At 40.8% G+C, this 18,615-nt stretch overlaps 1 protein-coding gene across 4 annotated transcripts in view; it reads left to right on the top strand.

The window, feature by feature from the left end:
* SPTLC3 (serine palmitoyltransferase long chain base subunit 3) overlaps positions 1-18,615 on the top strand; it is an 89,557-nt gene that overhangs the window by 48,565 nt on the left and 22,377 nt on the right. For all 4 annotated transcript variants that reach the window (XM_042789925.1, XM_042789924.1, XM_042789923.1 and 1 more), the window contains 2 exons: positions 1,930-2,023; positions 12,662-12,767. In XM_042789925.1, the coding sequence (XP_042645859.1) occupies positions 1,930-2,023; positions 12,662-12,767 (200 nt within the window). The remainder of the gene's footprint in view (positions 1-1,929; positions 2,024-12,661; positions 12,768-18,615) is intronic.

Here is an 18,615-nt window from a genome sequence, read left to right as displayed (position 1 = left end):
GTTTAGCCTCTCTTGATGAAGCGGCTTCTCCCGAAAAAGAGAGCAAAGGTTGCATCCCATGTCTCAGCTGTTGTGGGATGAAGTATTTGGGCTACTTGCAGAGATATTGCCCATCTGCCTGTGATGAAAGATGATGATTAGGATATTTTTTACAACACTTTCGGAAAAGAGAAAGCACAGTGTTTAGCATTCCTGATGAATAGATCTTCATCCAGCCCTGCAAAGGAAGCTGGCAGCAAAACGGAAGTCTAATGTTGTGACCATATGACAAAAGTTGGGTTCTCATTTGGTGCTGAAGGGACTTTATCTCCAATTTGGGGTACCTAACGCAAAGGTATGAAAATCCATAATCCCATCCATCACAACTCCTGACATAGCAAGTAGATACACTGCACTGTTAGCTGGAAAACTGGGTAGCTCTTATTTAGCTCATGCAAGTGTGAAACAGTATGAAGTGTGTTGTGTAAGTGTGAAACTATTTCCCTCCTTGTGGAGAGGGAATGAACTCACTGTGTGGTGTATGATCAAGATTTCTTCTGAAGCACCAGCATAGAGGTGATATCACTTCTTCACTCACTATTGGTGATGAATCCAGCTTTTGCAAGAGATTCCAAGGAAACATGTATACGAGGGCTGGGCAGGGGGAATTACTTCAGCTACCCGGAAGGTGAACTTCAGCCTGCAGCAGTACCAGAGAAGTTGACCAGCAATTTCAAAGGGAACCGATACAGAGAATTTATAAATATAAATCTATGAAATTGTAGACATACATAACAGCATAAAATACTTACCCTTGCTTGCCTATAAAATAATTTTCCCTCGCTTAGCTGGCCTGGTATGTAGACTCAGAGGCAAGATATTTAGATATAGGTGGCACAAAGGTGTTACTATATGTATTATATAGAATATAACTATAACACTTTAGTATATATTAATTTTATATAGTATTATAATATATATATTACAAATACTATGTAATTGCCCTGTGTTGTGGAGATTTATTCTTAAATTTTCCTCTTTAATTAAGCCTAGCAGCTACATTTTCTTGTCAAGATGCATATACTCTTACTGTTAGTTCTGCATACCAGTCTTTAGGCATATTTGTGTATCTCTCAACCTAGGCATAATCTGTGTTTCCAAAGTAAGTATTTACTTACTGTTGTACTGACCTTTGGGTAATGAAACCACAGCACAAGATGTATAATAGAATGCTGAGCTAAATTAGGATTCTGGCTTGTATTTCAACTGTGAATCCTGGCTCCTGCTGATATATTATACAGAGTTATTTCTCCTGCATTTCTATTTTAGTTTCTAAAAAGAAAATGAGTTATCAACAGAGTTAATTAATTAGAAATATACTACAGGTGAACTGTCTATGCATTTATCAGAGGAGGCCTCTGCCTGGTACCTAGGCTCCACTCACACCTTAATGGAGGTGGGATTTTTGAGTCATCAGTCTGTCCTGATCTCATTTCTGCAGCCCAAAGTGCTGATGTCAGTCCAGCCTCAGTGTATTACTCCTCCCTACATTACTGTCATGCAGTCTTTATCTATGGGGTGGTGACTGCATTTTCCTTGCATTACAAAATAGACTGTAGATAGGTGATAGAGGAAGTAACATCACTTGATTTTACCATAAAGCAGTCAATCCCTACTAGGGTTATTCACGGCTTTCCAGTTACAGGAAATATTTGGCCCCTTTGCATGACCTGGGAATGCCTGAAAATCTGATCCCAGAATTTCTGTGTGCCTTTGCAGTGCATCCTGGCACCTTCAGAGAAGTGGCAGAAAATCCAGTTCATGTTTAATACTTACAGATTAGTTGGTACCATGCTATATCATAGACACATAAGTATGTTGACACACACATGCACACATGTCAAGAGCCTCCCAATTCATGCAGATGCTTATTGTACTCCTTCTCCACAGGGCTGCCTCATTTTAAGTGATGAGTTGAACCACACTTCTCTCGTTCTTGGTGCAAGGCTTTCAGGTGCTACTATTAGAATCTTCAAGCATAATAGTGAGTATTGAAGTTGGATATATTTAGAGACAGAGTTGTTCACACCTCAAAGACAAGAATGCTTCCTTTCAATGCTTGCTTTGCTGTCAGTTCCCAGATAATACTTTTGTCCAGGCAGAAGGATTCACTGTTCAATATCATGAGTGATTTCTGATGGGGAAAAATTAATAGCGTAATACTATAATTGCTATTGTGCATGATTTGGGTCATCAGGTTGGACCTTAATTTCCAAATCCGGAGTCTTAATCTTGTTGCTGTCTTTTTGACATGCTGAATGACTGTGTGCTGTCATAAAGGTTTTATTGTTATTGTCACTATACCCAAAACAATACAAACATGCTTACAAAAACATACTTATTATTTCTTGCCTCTGTTTCTAGCAGGTTCAGTGCAACCAGAATTACATTAATGTGGCATTACTTTGAAATGGTTACGCTGGATTCCCAGGGGGTTATACCAAAGATGCAGCTGGTTATATCAAAAGCATCATCCCAGATATTCTTTGTAGTATAATTTTAGTATAGAAATCACACATTAACTTTGCAATCACATAATTATTTCCTAAAATACTCATGCTCTTTAACTTTTATTTAGTTAATGCTGCTGTGGTTTCTGTCAGAGACATTGTGACTGGCTTTGATGACAAGAGCTTGTTCTTTTCCCTTGTTCCCCATTGCAATTCCCCTTTCCATCCCCACTTTTGCCACCAGGCAGTGATTGCAACAGAGGTTAAGAAGCTAGAGAAGAGGTGAGGAACAAGAAAGGAGTTCTGATAACCTTTGTTAATAGCTAACACAGTCCCTTCTCTTTATTAAGTGTTGTGTTCAGCCCTGAGGCGAGCAAAAATGAATTATGCATATGTTGTAAAAGGCCTAAGGATCCATTGGAATGAAAAACACACTCTAATTATAATAGAAGGTGTTGTTATAATTAATATCTATTCATAATTTGGGCAAGAAGCAATTTCTGAAGATCATTCAATAATTAAAGATCATCTGAACCTGAATGTTTTTACAGAAGTAATTATTCATAGGTTAGCCTGTAGCATACCCAGCTTGGTTCGCTTCCACAAATCTGGATATACTAAGCATGGTTGCTATACCAGTCTTTTCCTGGGTTTGTTCAGTGTCTTATCCCATTAAAAGTTAAGTTTGCATCACATTTTGCAGGATGGCTTCTCACTACCCATATCCAAATATTCTCAGCCTCTCTACCCATCTATGCCACGTGCAGCCCAGCTGGCTTGTGTCACTTCCCACAGCATTTCAAAGAACATTCCAGTTTGAGGAGTGTAGTACTCAACTGCTAGGGAAGCGGTGAAGACATCACTTGGAGCTGTCATTCTTGCTTTAAGGAATTCAGTCTCTAACCTTCCCCCAATATTTCATCTCAGTCCAAAGAACCTGACACCTAACTAACCTCTGCTTGAACTTGATAAAATTAAGTTGATGTTCTTTTGAATAATGTGTGAGCCTGAAAATAATAGTGGCCTGTCCAAAAATCACTAATCCAGCACTGGAGATTTAGACAGTCCCTTTAAAAGGTCTTGGCATACATCAGTGGAAGCCCATCCACGTTGCTTTGGAAAAACTCATTGTTTTCTAGATTAGAGATCTGATTTGCTAAAGTCAGTCTTGTGTGCCATGTCTGAGACATCATCTTAAGTATTTTCAAAATGAAACTGTGGAAACTTATGTAAATACTGTTTGGAATTTGAGTGTCAGCTTTTGTCATCGCAATTTTGTAGGCCTTGAGTCTTAACCTAAGTTGCATTTAGAGAGCATTTCATGTGAAGAAGCTTCACACACTCGTGCTCAGTCTCTCGGCCCGCTGTGACTGTCTCTCAGTATGTTAGTTCCATGGTTAGAAAGTTCTCTCTTTTGAATATTTCCTTAATCATACCCATCACCAACAACTTTTAAAATCACATGTGCAGAAATGTATGTATGTGCCTTTTGCTTTGGAGGAAATAGGATGTGTAATGGGGGAGGATAGCAGTGGAAAGCATAATCCCGCAGGACTGCCTTTGTAGCATACACAGTTTACCCCAGACAAAGTAGATAGTCTTGTTCTCTGTGGATCTCTCCAGGATTAGTGCAATACAAGTCAGTACAGAAAATTAATTAAGGACACATGTAACCAAAACTTCCATATTGAGTTAGGAGTGTTCTTTTCAATTAGGCAGATGTTTGTTTGTTTTGTTAGATCAGATCTGTGTTGCTTATGGCCCCAGATCATACTTCTTGTTAATGTGTGGATATATAGCATATATACAGGCATGCCCAAGTCATCAGAGTATGGTAGTATTGTCACTGTAATGCTTATGAACAGGGGAATTAAGTCATTATCCATTTCATACTGCTTGATGCAAAAAAAAAAAGGTTCCTTATGCTGTACTGGCCCTGTGGATGAATAGAAATCTTTACACCTTGAATTACTACTTGAAGATCTTTAATAAGCATTAATTTCAGCATCAGGTAGTAATGTGTTTTGTCTTACTTTTTAAAATCCTCCTCTGTATTCTAGTAGAAAAATGCAATACCTTCCACCTCTTCTTTCCAAGGACAGGGGATTGAAGTGTGCCACTTCATATAAGGAAATCAATGACCCTTTAAAGAGCCTGGCCCTGGGCATCAACCAGAGGATGTTACTGTGTCAAAGGCTTGGGAAGAGCCCTTTGATGAGCAGGTGGAATAGTTCTCCAGCAAGGTGCAGAAACAAAAAATAAATATGGGTCCTATCCCAAAGAGGATTAGGGCTTAATGTACATTTCATTCTTACTTGTATGTACGAAGCCAAGTTGCGTGCTGGCGTGAGTTGGCTCATCTCCTTTGGAGCTGTGCCAAGTTACACACACATACTGTTTGACCCAGTATTGCACTACTCTAAAGATAATAAAAGAGATGCCAAGGAGCACCACCACTAGTGCCTGAGACATGCTTTCTGTGCAGAAGAACCAAAAACAAATTCAAATCAGGCAGTAGATTTTGAAGTTAACTTTTTGCTATTAGAACTGAGCTTGAGAAAGCAGACTTTTCTCCATGCTCCTTGTTGCTTACATCAGCCTCTTTTGAAATGCTGTGTAATACCCTTGATAAAACTGCCTAGGACATAATTACTTTGGCTCCAACTTCCTTGGTTGCACATGTGTAGAAGAGATACTGGGAGAAGGGTGAGGTGTGAATGTTTGTTGCAGTTATTATAAATGGTTATCAAAATGAGGAGGAATTAATTATGTAATTAGTGAAGCAATGTTATATTTTCTGAACCAGCTACTTCCTGAATATTCTACAAAACATGCACAGGTGTGTGCTCGTAACCTCCCTTTCCAACAAGCTTGGCATTGTAAACCTCTCTCCCCTCCCTTTTTACCCCATTATGGAAAAACTATTTTTAAAAGAAAAATTATAAGAAAGTTTGGTCTATGATAAAAATATTTTACATAAAAGAGAGTAAAATCTGCCATGTTAAACTTGCTACTGAAGCACATTCATCTTTCAAAAGATATGCTGTTGCTAATTGTGTAAAACTGTGTTATTTTATTTCAGAGCATATAATCTGTAGTACTGGATCTGTTCGCCATTACACAAAAGCAAATAATTACGCTTATTTCATTAGTAAGCCAAGAAATAATCTCTACCTTTTACCTTAATTATGTATAATATAATTGTTATTCTTACACAAGTTAATGAAATTCTATTTCAAAAAGTGGGTAGCTGTCCTAGGCATTACACCCTTCAAAAAATATCTGAATAGTTTTTCTAGAACAGACAGAATTGTTAGACCTCTGTGTTTCTCCTAACTAAAATAAAAGGTATCTAGATGTTTCTCCTTTTTGACAAAAATATTGCACAGGTGTATGAGAAGGTTTTCAAGCCTTAAGGTGAATAATAGAACAAAAATGTGCTGTGGACCTGTAACTCCATTTTTATTTGGACTTAGGAATGTGCCCTGCATCCTGCCTGCCAGTGAACAATCCCTTCCTTGTAAAGGCAGGAATTTACAGGTCTTGGCTAAGAGAAACGCACAGGCACACACCTACAGATCACCTATGTGAGAGAAATTTAGGAGAATATTTCATTTCAGCCCTATAACTAAAATCTACTGAACAGGGCATTCACTTCCTGAGGCCTCTCATTAGCACTATTGCTAGTCGTCACCCTGCCAAGGTCACATCAGTATGCCACAGGGTATTTGGCCTCTAAGGGACTTTTTCTGTTCCAGGGACTTGTGAGTTTTTGTGGATGCTAGCAACAGAACTCAGCTCCCTGGAGCCCCTGCTCTGAAGAATGTTTGTAGGGTTTTTTTTTTAATTTTTTTTTTTTATTTTAGGACCTGAGCAGTCCTAAGTCTATGCAGTAGTGGCTTTAGTGGGCTAAAATTGTTCTGACCTGCCCATAAAGCATCTGCCTTTTGTCTCCCCTGCTGTGGTGTGGGCACTGTTCAAGTTACCATTTCCCAGTCAGTGATTCATTCGGGAAGCTAGAAAAGAGCTGTATTTCTGCACTTGAAATGCAGTCAGCAGCACAGTCCAACGACTAGCATGCGGTGGGAGGGAGGTGGGAGGCTAAAACATCTCCCTGCCTTTGTGGCAGTAGTGACCTGACCTCGGTTAGGCTTGTGCCAGAAGGTGTCTGACGTTACCCTTACCAGGCCTGGGCTCCAGGGAGCCTCTCCCACATTCCCCAAGTGACTGGCACAGGGATCCTTCAGCTAGATGGGCACTACAAACCGATGCTTTTATTTCCTGGCCCAGGGAGAGACTGACTTATCATCTGCTCTTTTGCATTTCCAAGACAATCTTTTATTAATACCATGTATTTTAAAGCACTTTTTCAGAACCTCTGACCTTTATGTTGGTTAAATATTAGCCAGAAATCCCTTGACCCTTCCAATAAAACTTGAAAAGCAAAACCAAATAGCTAACCATTAATCAGCGTGTGATTTTATCAAGGGCTTTCTGTCACAGCAGTTCTGGGTCTTATATTGGTATCAGGTGCAGCAGATTTGGATCTTATACTAGTATTAGGTGAAAGACTATCTTTGTTCATTCAGCGGACAGAGTGTGTTACTAACTACATCCAAGTGAATTCTGTTCATATCAGCCTGTATAAGAAGGTGCTGTCCAAGCCTTAGGATTTTTTTATCCTTTCTAATTCTACTACATTTTTCCCATATAGCATCAAGCAACTCAATTGCATTCACATTTTCAGGTTTAGACTCACAATTGCATGAGCAGTCTTGGAAATATCACGACCATGCACAGAGATCAGGCCATGTGGAAAAAAATTTTCCAGTTGCAAGGGCACTTCAACACTCAATCAGAACAAGTGATACTACAAGGAAGGCAGACAATTGCAAGGTACAACCAAGCAGCTTGGTTGGGTGAAAATCTGTCCTCTAATCTGGAGCTTGAATCCACATCTGAAATGGGAATCACAGTAGTACATTCCTAGCTCCTCCGTACACACCTTTTCAGAGTGTTGTGAAAGTAGCAAGGGTTTTTTTCCGTTCTCACAAATCAGATGGTTGATGACAGAAGTCTGTCATGCAGGTGTGAGCTGTTCAGGTTTCCATACAAAATATAGTTTCCTGCTTGGACAACTGTTGTGAATTTATGTTAATCCAACTCTGGCATTTCTCGGTCTACTCAGTCAAATTAATGCTTTGGAGTTCAGACATGTGTGCCATGAGGGCACCTTAAAGAGAAAACACAGCTACCTGGAAAAGTTGTAGTTATCACTGAAAGAACTAGGCAGCAGAAGGGCCTCACCTTTCAGTGCAAATATATTCTCTAGAAAAAAAAGAAGGAGGAAAGAAGAGAAAAAAGAAGTGGAAAACTGTAAGTGCATGCCTTTAAGCAAGCAAGCAAATAAAAGAGCAGGGAGACAGAAATGATAAATGAACAGGTAAAAATTAGCAAAAAGTCTCTCTGGGTCAAAACCCAGAATTTGCAATGGCTTAGTACAAGATGGTTCCTTAATTTATGTTGGTTTCTTTTTTGTCAAAAATGCGTTAGTGGGCCTTGAATTCAAGAAGGGAGGGCAGTGTTAGAGCTATTTCAGAGCAGGATGAAAGGCACATTACCCACTAAGGTCTTGTCCTCCTTGAAGCCTCTGGCCATTATCAGAGACAAGATTATTGCACCAGATAGGTGGACCACAGCCTAATCCAGTTTGGCATGTATTTCCCTGTGACACATACAGACGCTGCCACAGAGAGGAGACTGGTATATCCTGCTCCTAGCATGCTGTGTGTGCATTTGTCCTCTCTGATTTGAGAAAAGCCATGTCTGACTTGACAAGTGTGAATAGGAAGCTTTTCTGAGTGGGTGATCTTCACTTTCACAGAGATACATGTTTATTGAGGGGCAGGGAGGGGAGACTCAGACTGTTACTGTGGCTGCAGTAATCACCACTCCTACCACTCCATTCCAAATGAAGATATTCAAAGCTGTGATTTCAGGGAAACGACTCTAAAGATGCTTTTGCTGTTCAGAGCTGTGCCAGCAGTCAGGGACTTTTCAAAAACTAGTTTTCACGAAAATGAAACCCACCTTCTACAGTCCTGCTGTTACTGTTTAGGTCAACAAAACCCTTGTGGTGGTTTCCCTTTGTTGCTTTAGGGATCTGCACGGGGGGACAACATTGGAGCTCAAGTCACCCCCGGAATGCCAATGACTAGAAAAGGTACCTGTGGGGAGAGAGCAAGAGAGGTGGATGCTGCAGATGTGCTGCAGCAGGAGAGAGGCTGAGAAGGGACAGTTGGCCACAGAGTCTGCATGAACTCGCATGAGACTGCAAAATGGGGGAAACTGAAAATGAGAGTGGCAGACACAAGGCGAAGGAAAGAAGGTGGGATAAGGGTGGTAGGAGCCTGTTTATTTTAATTAAAAAGGATTCAGCTGACGTCACGCAGGTGATTTCTAGCCCACGCAGAGGAATGGTGATGACATCCCCACCACTGCAATGTAAGGATGAGGGGTGGAGACACCACGTTTCCCTGCAAGGAGGCACTAAGCGTGTCTGGGAGGGTGCAGGGGCCCCTCCAGGAGCCTGGAGTCCCACCTGCACTGGAGGCAGCATGACACACGGCTGCTCGCCCAGGTCCAGGCTCCCTTCCACCCACTGGCACTTTACGTCGTTGGTATTTCTGTTGAAGCAACTCTCAAGAATCCCAAACAAGGATTACACAAGTCTATATTAAATTCTAAACCACTTAAGAGATCCACTGCCCCTGCTTAGGAGACTTTATCCTCCATATCTAGACAATATGTCATAGGCAGAAGGTAGAAAGTGAGGCAAGGATAAATCTGGCTGTGCTTTGACTAATTAATCAAGTGAAATTCTTAACACCACCTCCTGGGCTGGTGAATGGTTGTTAGCCATTACCGCTGAGAAGCCTGAGCTGGTGATGGTCAAACAAAGAAGGACAGTTATTTTCCCCATAACTGGTTATTCAAGATGGACTCGTGCAACTCATTATCTCACTGTCTCAGTGTTTCACAGTCTAACTATATTTAATGAGCAAATAATTTGATATCTGAAAGTCACATGGGGTTGCACTCTTGTTTTTCCTAGCGTTTAGTATATCCCACTTTGGAAAGTCTAAGCACAAGTACATAGAGAGCACTGCATCTCCACTTTAAATAGCAGAAGCAGCCTTTTGGGGGGAAGATTAAAGGTAACAGATTTTCTCTTCCTCCCCATTCTTTCTTTCCAAATAAAACACTGCAAGTACAGAGTAAAAAGGTTAGTAAAATTCATTTGCACCAGAACAAATTATGTGTTGGCTGTTACAGGCCTAGGAAAGGTTCACATATATATGTTTTTCAAAATGAGACATCAAAACCAAAGTGAGATAGCCCTAATCGTTCAAACAGACATGCCCTTAACCTGTATTCCGGCAGAACTATGTCATGTGTAAAGTCAGGCAAGCTCGTTCCTCGAAGTGTTTCTTCCTTATCTGCCATCTCATGTTCCACACTAGTTTCAGCAGAGGAGCTATTCACATCCATGTATTTTTTAAACAGCTCTATTAAGCAGATCTGTATACATTTCACTTCTCTATATCCTCTCCTCTTTCTGTTCTTTGTGTGTGTGTGTGTGTGTGTATGTATGTTAAAACAACTGAATTTTCAAGCCATGCTTTTAGCTCAGAGGGCTGGGCAAGCTGACTTTCCTGAAGTCTAGAACCAACCTGGACTGCCACGTAGAGAGAATACTGAATTGAATGACCTTGGGTGATTCCAAAGAGGGTTTCAAAGGTCCCAGAAGGATTTAGATGACAATGACACTGGTAGAGAAATAGTTCAGTGGAGAAAAGGGGGGTGGCCAAACTTTACTTTCAGTGACTCAGCGAGCTTTCTGTCATCCTGGGGAGTCCTTTAATGCTCAGAACTCAAAAGGATTTCTGAATATTATCTACTCAAAACAAAGGAGAAATTGAGCAGCTCTCTTCTATGAAATATGCACGTGCTGCAAATGCTCAGCTGGTTTATAAATTCCCCTTTTAAAGTACCAAGGAACTTTTATTTCCTTGATTGCCATCTAGTGGAAACTGTGCTGTCTACACTGCGTTATTCGTAACAGCATTTCCACCTCGGAGCTCACTGCACTGCGCAGATTACACCACTGAAATAAGAGGCAATTTATCTTGCGTGCCTTGTGCTTTCCAAATTATAGCAAGGTCTTTCTAGGTCAAAAGATTACATGGTAAGGTGCAGTGGCACAGGTGTTTTTGAGAAATTTATCTTTCATCTACATCAGTTAATGATGCTAGCAAGAGGTGAGGTATCAGGATGGAAAGGTTCACATCATAACCTGGCCATCTCTCAGGTCGTGATGGACAGTTACTGTGCAAATGGCTCAGGTCCAGTCAGGTGGGAACCAAGCTATAGGTCAATGTTAATATATCTAAGGTGCATTTTCTTCACTTAGGACAATAGTATTTTACAGATTAGCTTTGTAAGATTTTAGGAGGTTATAATAACTGCATTAAGATGTGTTGCTGAAACAGTGGGGTTGTATTGTGAAAAAATGTCATTGATTTTCTCAGCCCACAATTTGAGCTGATCTGTAGTGCTCCTTGGGGTATTACAAGTCTCTGTAAGATGTTCTTTGAAAACATTTTGAAATGTCAATCCAGATTGCTGAAAAGTGCTAGAATAATTCATTTTGGAAAGTATTCATTCATGTGGAGACACCAGAATGCTGGCTAGATTTTAACTCTACATTGAGAGTCACATTTGGTCTGACCCTTATTCCTGTGATGTTTTTCCTTGCTTCTTCCATGTTTTTCAAAGCTTCAGTGGCTTTCCTTCAAGAGTTGTATTAGAATATCCACACAGCCCTTGAGAAAGCAGATGAGTGTCTAACATTGTTCCAGGCCTCTCTATATCGAAGTCCCATCAGTGTCAAACATTTTGGCACCACATTAGTGTATCCATGCCGTGTGCTTGTATCCTCTTGTCTCTCCCTCTCTCATCAGCAAACTTTGACTCACTTTCTTTCTTGAGAAGGACAAGATTTCTCTTGCTGCAATCCTGTCATGCTTCATGCAGCTTGATCCAAACCTTTGCTGAAGGTGTGTGTGTTATTCATGAGCCTTCAGTGATGTTAGAAAGTGTCCTGGTTTCAGCTGGGATAGAGCTAATTGTGCTTCTTAGCAGCTAGAATAGTGCTGTGTTTTGCCTTCAGTATGGGATTTGTATAAGAAGAATGTTGGTAATATACTGATGTTCTTAGTTATTGCTAAGAAATCAAGGACTTTTCAACTCCTCATGTCCTGCTAGTGTGCAGGTGCACAAGAAGCTGGGAGGGAGCATAGCCAGAGCAACGGATCCGAACTGGCCAATGGAATATTTCATATCATACAACAGCATGCTCAGCATATAGATGAGGGTTGGCCAGGAAGTTCTCTCTCTCTCTCTCTCTCTCTCTTCCGGGATTGCGGTTTTGGGATTTTCTCTTCTCTGGGGTTTCTGGCTGGAAACGGGCTGGACATCAGTCAGCGGATGGTGAGCAATCGCATTGTGCATTACTCGTTTGTATATTCTATTATTACTATTGTTATTATCATTGTTAGTTTTATTTCATTTCAATTATTAAATTGTTTCTATCTCAGCTATGAGTGTCCTTTCCTTTAGCCCTCCAATTCTCTCCCCCATTGCCCTGTGAGGCGTGGGGAGGGCGAATGAGCAGCTTCGTGGTGTCTGGCTGCCAGCCAGGTTTACACCATGACAGAGAGCCACCAAAAGCTCACTATTCATAAGCCTTGAGACATGGGTATTAGCAACCCACACAGACAACTGCTGGCAATTAGCCTCAGTACTTAAGCAAAGTGGTTCCCTTTTACCTTTAAATAAAAATGCATGCCAAGAATTTCTAGAAGTTTTCCAGATAAGGTGCATAACTGGAAGCTTTTTGTAACTCTCCTTGTCACTAGACTGCATTCAGGCAAATTAAATCAGTCATTCGGTCTTGCCTACTAATATTGAAGTTTGTCTTCTGGACACATTTTTTTAATACTGCCTTTTTCTGTATAGGAAAGAATAGTGCCTAGTGGAATATCAAAAGTTATTTAGAAAAATCCTTCTTAATGTTTTTCCTTCCTCCTTTTTCTTATTTTTAAATAAAGATATGCAGAGCCTTGAGAAGTTGCTGAAGGAGGCAATAATATATGGGCAGCCTCGAAGTCGCAGAGCATGGAGAAAAATTATCATCCTCGTGGAGGGCATTTACAGGTATGTTTGTGTTTTAGAAATGTGAGTACTCTTTATCATTTCTGAGGACAGGATGATACACTGAGTGAGGAGAATATTGACTCTTTGTATCTGAGAGAAATCTTAATGAGGGTGGAGGTTACGCTAGCATTCTGTGATCTTATAAATACGTTGTTTTCTACTAATTCAGACTAAGCCCTGGTGTAATTTGCTCCAGTTAGATCCCATGCATTGTCCTGAATGTTGATTTACCAAATCACGGTGGAGTGGGAGATGTACTGTGAGAGCAAGACAGTTCATCAGCTGGTGTATGTTGTCACAGATGTGATAAAATTCATGGAGCTATTGTAAGTGAGGAGTTTTGCTAAGTCAGTAGGCTCAGTTTTCTGGAGTTGTTTGTTATGCATGGGCAGATCAAAAGACAACTACACAGAACTAATTGAGTTCTGCATGCCCAGTCCTTACCCAGCTGTTGGAATCTAAAAACTCAACATAGGCCAAGTGATATCAGCACCTTTCTAGTAATTAGTGCTGGATCTAATGGACACACACTTTAACAGGAAAAACAATTAAAAGATTGGTTTTCAAAGAATCATATAATGGTATTACATGTAGCCCCAGTCCCTGGAGGAATTAGAATGAGAGAAGTGCCTTTGAGAATCCATCAGATGATATCAGCATCAATGATACCATGTAATTATAGAGCATCCTAGTCAGATACCTCTGGTTCACTAGTGTGGTACCTCTTACGCCCATTCAGAATGACAAACCATCACTAGATTTGAGCAGAAAAACAGAGGCACCAGGCAGGCTCACCATCCTGGGCTTTATTCTGGCAATTGTTCAAGTCATAAGAAAGTTGCTGGCGAGGCAGCCATGGGGCTGGTGGATGGCATGGAGGTGGGCAATGAGCTGGAGCAGGGGGAGGTAGAGATCATGAAGAGGAGGGAAGGGCTGAAGAAGCAGGGATCTGTACAGTAAAAGGGTTTGCGGGGATCTCGGCAAGGCTACTGGGGCAACGATGAGAGAGGAGCGGGGAATAGGAGAAGGATAAGTTTGGGAGTAGTGACACCTGCACCGGAGAGCAGGGAACCAGAATCACTCATTCACAGGACGTGATGTTGTTTATGAAAGCAATATTGAACTTTATATGTAGGGATCATATCATGTGTTGCTGAAATACAGCCAGTCTGGATGGCAGTCATTTATGTCATTTTATTGAGAAATGTTAGCACAGTTGAGCTGATTAGCTTTTTTCATAAGGAATCTTTTACAATCTCATGTCACCACAACTTCATAGTTGTCAGTGCTTTCTTTTTACCTAACATTTTCCATCTGCAAAGAGAACAAATCAGTCCTTATCTAAACACCTGTCACTCAGAGCTGAAACAGGTCAACACCAAATCAGCTGATCCAAAGCAGGCTGAACGTCTCCTTTCAACCAGAATAAACAGAGCAAAACTGCAAATAAACATAGCTTGGCACTACTAAAAGAAAGCTCAGATTTAAGGACTTTGATCATGCAGAAATTAAGTGGACCACCAACATTTTACTGACAAATATTCCCATCGGTCACATGGCCTGCAGAAAATGCTCCAGCTGCTGAGCTTTGTTCACTTTTAAATCCTTTACCCTGGATATTGACCACTAGGGAGCAAGAAGGTAGGTTGGTGACAGAAAAGCATAGTTTGGTCCGAGCAGCGGCACAAACCCACTGTCATATTTTTGCAATTATAATAACTATAACTGTATTTCCAGGTGTAGATTTGATATAGAGTTTTCTTTTCCTCTAGTTTTGCAGTCCATTTTCAAAGGAGATTTCGTTCTCAAAAGTTCAAAGAACCTTCTGTTGGCATGGAAAATAAAAATATGTTAAAACTCAGAGAACCTCACTAAAAAAAAGGAACCGTAAGGTTCCTTTGGCCTCATAAGGGCTAAATAGTGCTAAGACTACTCATGCCCTGAGTAGTGATGTTTGTGAAAGGTATAGAGTAAAAGAAACACAAAGGTCAGCTCTCTAATAGTCTCTCGTTGGAAACTAGCCCTAGCAGTAGCTAGGTTGGTTGGTTAGTTGTTTTCATAGTCTAAGCAAATCAGAATTTGAAGATTGTGGTTTGGTTGCAAAGCAAGTCTGCTCTGACTTGAGGGAGAATACCACCACACCCCACTGTGCCGTACCCCTGCTGTCACTGCCAGGCTGAGACACACGCAGCTGATCTGTCCTTACAGCACTGCTGGGGACAGACTCACAGGCTGTGTAGTAAGTAGCTAGCAACATTTCGTATGCAAAAGAAAAGCTAGAGAAAGACATAATTAGAAATACTCTTACTTTTCCTGTGTTCATGTTCTATCCTTTTTTGGACCATGGTTTTTGAAGGAAACTGGTATTTTCCGACCCCATATTGGCTAATGTTAGTTTTCCTGAAGATGTGCCAAATGCCAAATTAACATTCATCTAGAGAGCTTAAGATGAGGTAGAGTGTTGTTAATGTATTCTTACAATAGTAATACTGCTTAATTTTTTTTTTTTTTTCTTTTAAGGGATATAAGTTATGCTTCAGGGACAACTAATACAGAATTTAAATAACTTGGTCAGATCCATTCTCCAAGTTAAAATATCTTGACTTGCAAGTTTGGCTTGGCAAATTTTTACCAAAATGCTTTTTCCAGGGATGCAAAAGAAACACTGAGCTTTCCTTCTTTAAAAAAATATTGTTACATGGGACACCATAGTCCAACCATAGTTGATGGTATGGAAAAAAATTTGCCTTCTATTTCCATTAGCAGTATGTTAAAGTGTTTACACTGTGCATAAGCCTGGACTTACCAGCTGGCAAAATGTGAAAAGGGTCATTGTTAGCCAACGTGAGCATTTCTGGAAATCAGACCTGTGTTTGAAACCATAAGCCGCAGATTTTGCTTGGTTACAACTGAAAGCAGAATTGGCCCCTCAACTTGGGAAGCACTCAAGCTAAATGTCAAATAAATAGCAATACTTGTATGTTTGTCTGTTTTTTAATGGCTCTATTATCGTAAAGAACAAAAAAAAATCATCAGAAGTAAATGTAACTACTAGTGAAAGCTGGTTCTTAACTTGGACTAGTCTAGAAATAAATATATTCCATTTGTGCTCCAAACTGAGAGAGACCATCTAGCCACCAGTCTACAGTACAAAAACCATTAAGTTTTGGCTGTATCCAGGGCACAAGTTAAACTGACTTGCTAAATCATATTTCTATTATTTAAATTCCAGCTAATGTTTTCCTTGGCCTCTGCCATTTCCAGTTCAGGATTAATCAGTTACTGTGTTCTGACATGGTTTGTGGTAGGCTTCTGCTCTCTTGCACACATATTTACCTAGGAGTCAGATAGGCCAAAGCCCAGGGCAGGAGTTATGGGGCACCAGAAACTGATCAAACCAGATTGTTTTTCATTTGTTTTTTCCCTGCTTTTGATTTAATTTGGGTATTTTCCCTTCCAGCTAAGAAAATAGCTCTCTGATCTGTCAGATATTGTCCAGTGCTTTTTCATGTGCATTAGAAGTTCCTTGGGACTCAATGCCAATACCATAGGAAATTTATCAGGGTTATTTTTTATTTCCTGGGATTAAGTCACTGGGCTTCCAGAAAAGAAAGGGGTAACGTTTAATGTCTTTGGCCAAGGACCAGAATTAAAGGTTAACATTTCTATTGTTTCAGGGTATGGGATTGTATTTGAGGGCAGGGTCAGAAGGTTTCCTTAAAACTATTGCTCTAAACTGCAAAACAGAAATTATTGTATGAATGTGCAAGGTTTATGTAAGAAAACAATACCTAAATTGAACATTAAAATGGAATGCATGTGTTGAGAGTAACAGGTTAGGAAAGGAGGGATTTTCCTAATTACAAACTAACCCGAAAGGAGAATAGATAAAGTTTTCAAAAGTTGAAAGGACAGTGGTACTATAAGGCATGTTTAAAGATGCTGAGTGATGCAGTTATGAAGAAGATAACAGGTTGAATATCGGTAAATTAATTTTCCTGGCAGAAAAAAGAATTGAAACTGTGGTACCATAGTAGAATGTAGAAAACTCTTTTCCCAAGAAGTTTCAAAATAAACTGGACAAAAACTGTCAGTATCCTGTCAAGAGCAAGCCTGTGTTCCAAGCGAAGTGACCGGTGCAAGTGCACACCTCCTGCCTCTCAAAGCACCTAGCTCCACAATTCATCAGCTGCATCAGGAGGAATCTTGGTGGTTTGGTAGGGATTGAAGCAAGCTTCAAACTTCAGTGATACCAAAATTTTGAATTATCTCCTCACATCTGGGACTAGATTCAAACTGAGTGTGTATTGAAACAAGCTTTTGTGCTTGCCTGACAAACAAGGGAGATGAGGGTCAGCTGAAGTCTAGAAACTTTACATCCCTGCCACCAAGCTAATAAATTTTGCTACAAGTCAGGATGTAATACCACCTAATGAGAATGTTTGACCTGGGCAGAGCGAGTTATGTTCATTTGCATCCCACTTTTTCAACGTGCCCTGTGTGCTTGAGCAGATCTGGAAACAGATCAATAGCTTTGTAAAAGTGACACAACCAGACTGAGACAGAACAATTACAGTTCTCTTCTGGCTCCCTGGTTTAGACTCAGTTGACATCACTATTCACTGATGGATTCAGTAAACTTTACATTTGGGCTGCCCCGGGGGTTATGTGAAGCAAGCTTTATTTGGAGCAATTCTAAAGAGCGGTGTTCATATCACAAACCACCTCCCAGGGTCAAAAAAGACAGCAAGAACAGAGTAGGCAGCAAAACAGCTCTCATCTCTGCCATCAGGAGGGCTGAGAAGTGTTTGAATGGCAGCACAGAGAACGTACACAAAACCAGCAGCCCTTTATCTACTCCGTGGACATTTCAAGGTCATGTTAGGATCTGTGTCAACTATTGGAACATTTATGTCAGCCAGCATCTTTCAAGAGCAGTAAGTCAACACTGAAACTGAATACAAATGCCTTGTTTTGCTAAACATCTTAGAATTCAAAGAGAAATCTCCTACTCAGATGAGTAAGAAGAGTTTTCATTAAACGGTCTTAATGGTTACATGTTGTAACAACTACGTACCAGCCTTGTGTATTCTGGGATTCAGCAACAACTTTGCTTCCATTCTACAAATATGCAGCAAATCAAGCTCTGTATTTTTAATTTACCATTTTTACTCTTGTCTTTTCGAAGACAAACGCCGTCTCTCCCATCTGAATCTCCATATGCCACTAATGATGTCCATGTAAAGGTGGAAAGACTATTATCGTCCTTCTCTGCCTAGCTGGTCTGCCCAAGTATTGCTGGAAGGTGCGGGGCGGGATGCCTATTCGCTTCCCTCTGCAGAAGTGCTCCTTGGCACCACTCTTGCTCTCTGACCATATCACCAACCTCCAGGCCGGCCGGGCACAGCCGAAAGCTGCCATCCCCAGCATGTACAGTGCTGCATGCCCAAGCACACCCAGTGGCTCAGTGTAATTTTCAGCTGACAAATGCTTTGACTCTGGGCTGTGTGAGGACTGTGGGCCCTGTAGGAAAATAGCTGTGGTGGTTCAAGTTGCTTCTTCCCCAGATTCCAAGTGCCATTTGGAACAAGTGAAAAACCCAGCCTTCGGGAGCTTGCAGTACAAGCCCACCCTTCTTTGCTGCAAGAGATCGTGGTGCTGATATACAGCCCCACAGCTGCCTCTTCTATGTCTGGGAAATACTTGCCAGCAGTCACCCAACAGCCAAAAATATGCTTCCAGGCACACACAGCCAAGCTCTCTGAACCTCCCAGTACAAACAGCACAGGCCACCCTTGTCCATGGCTGTTTCCCTGCGCTGTTCTTTCAAACCAATGGAGACTTAATT

Source organism: Tyto alba, unplaced genomic scaffold (genome assembly GCF_018691265.1).
Source record: "Tyto alba isolate M040663 unplaced genomic scaffold, T.alba_DEE_v4.0 Super-Scaffold_16, whole genome shotgun sequence".
NCBI classification, from domain to species: Eukaryota; Metazoa; Chordata; class Aves; order Strigiformes; family Tytonidae; genus Tyto; species Tyto alba.
Note: the sequence above shows the minus strand (reverse complement) of the source record. Positions and strands in the feature narration are given on the sequence as shown.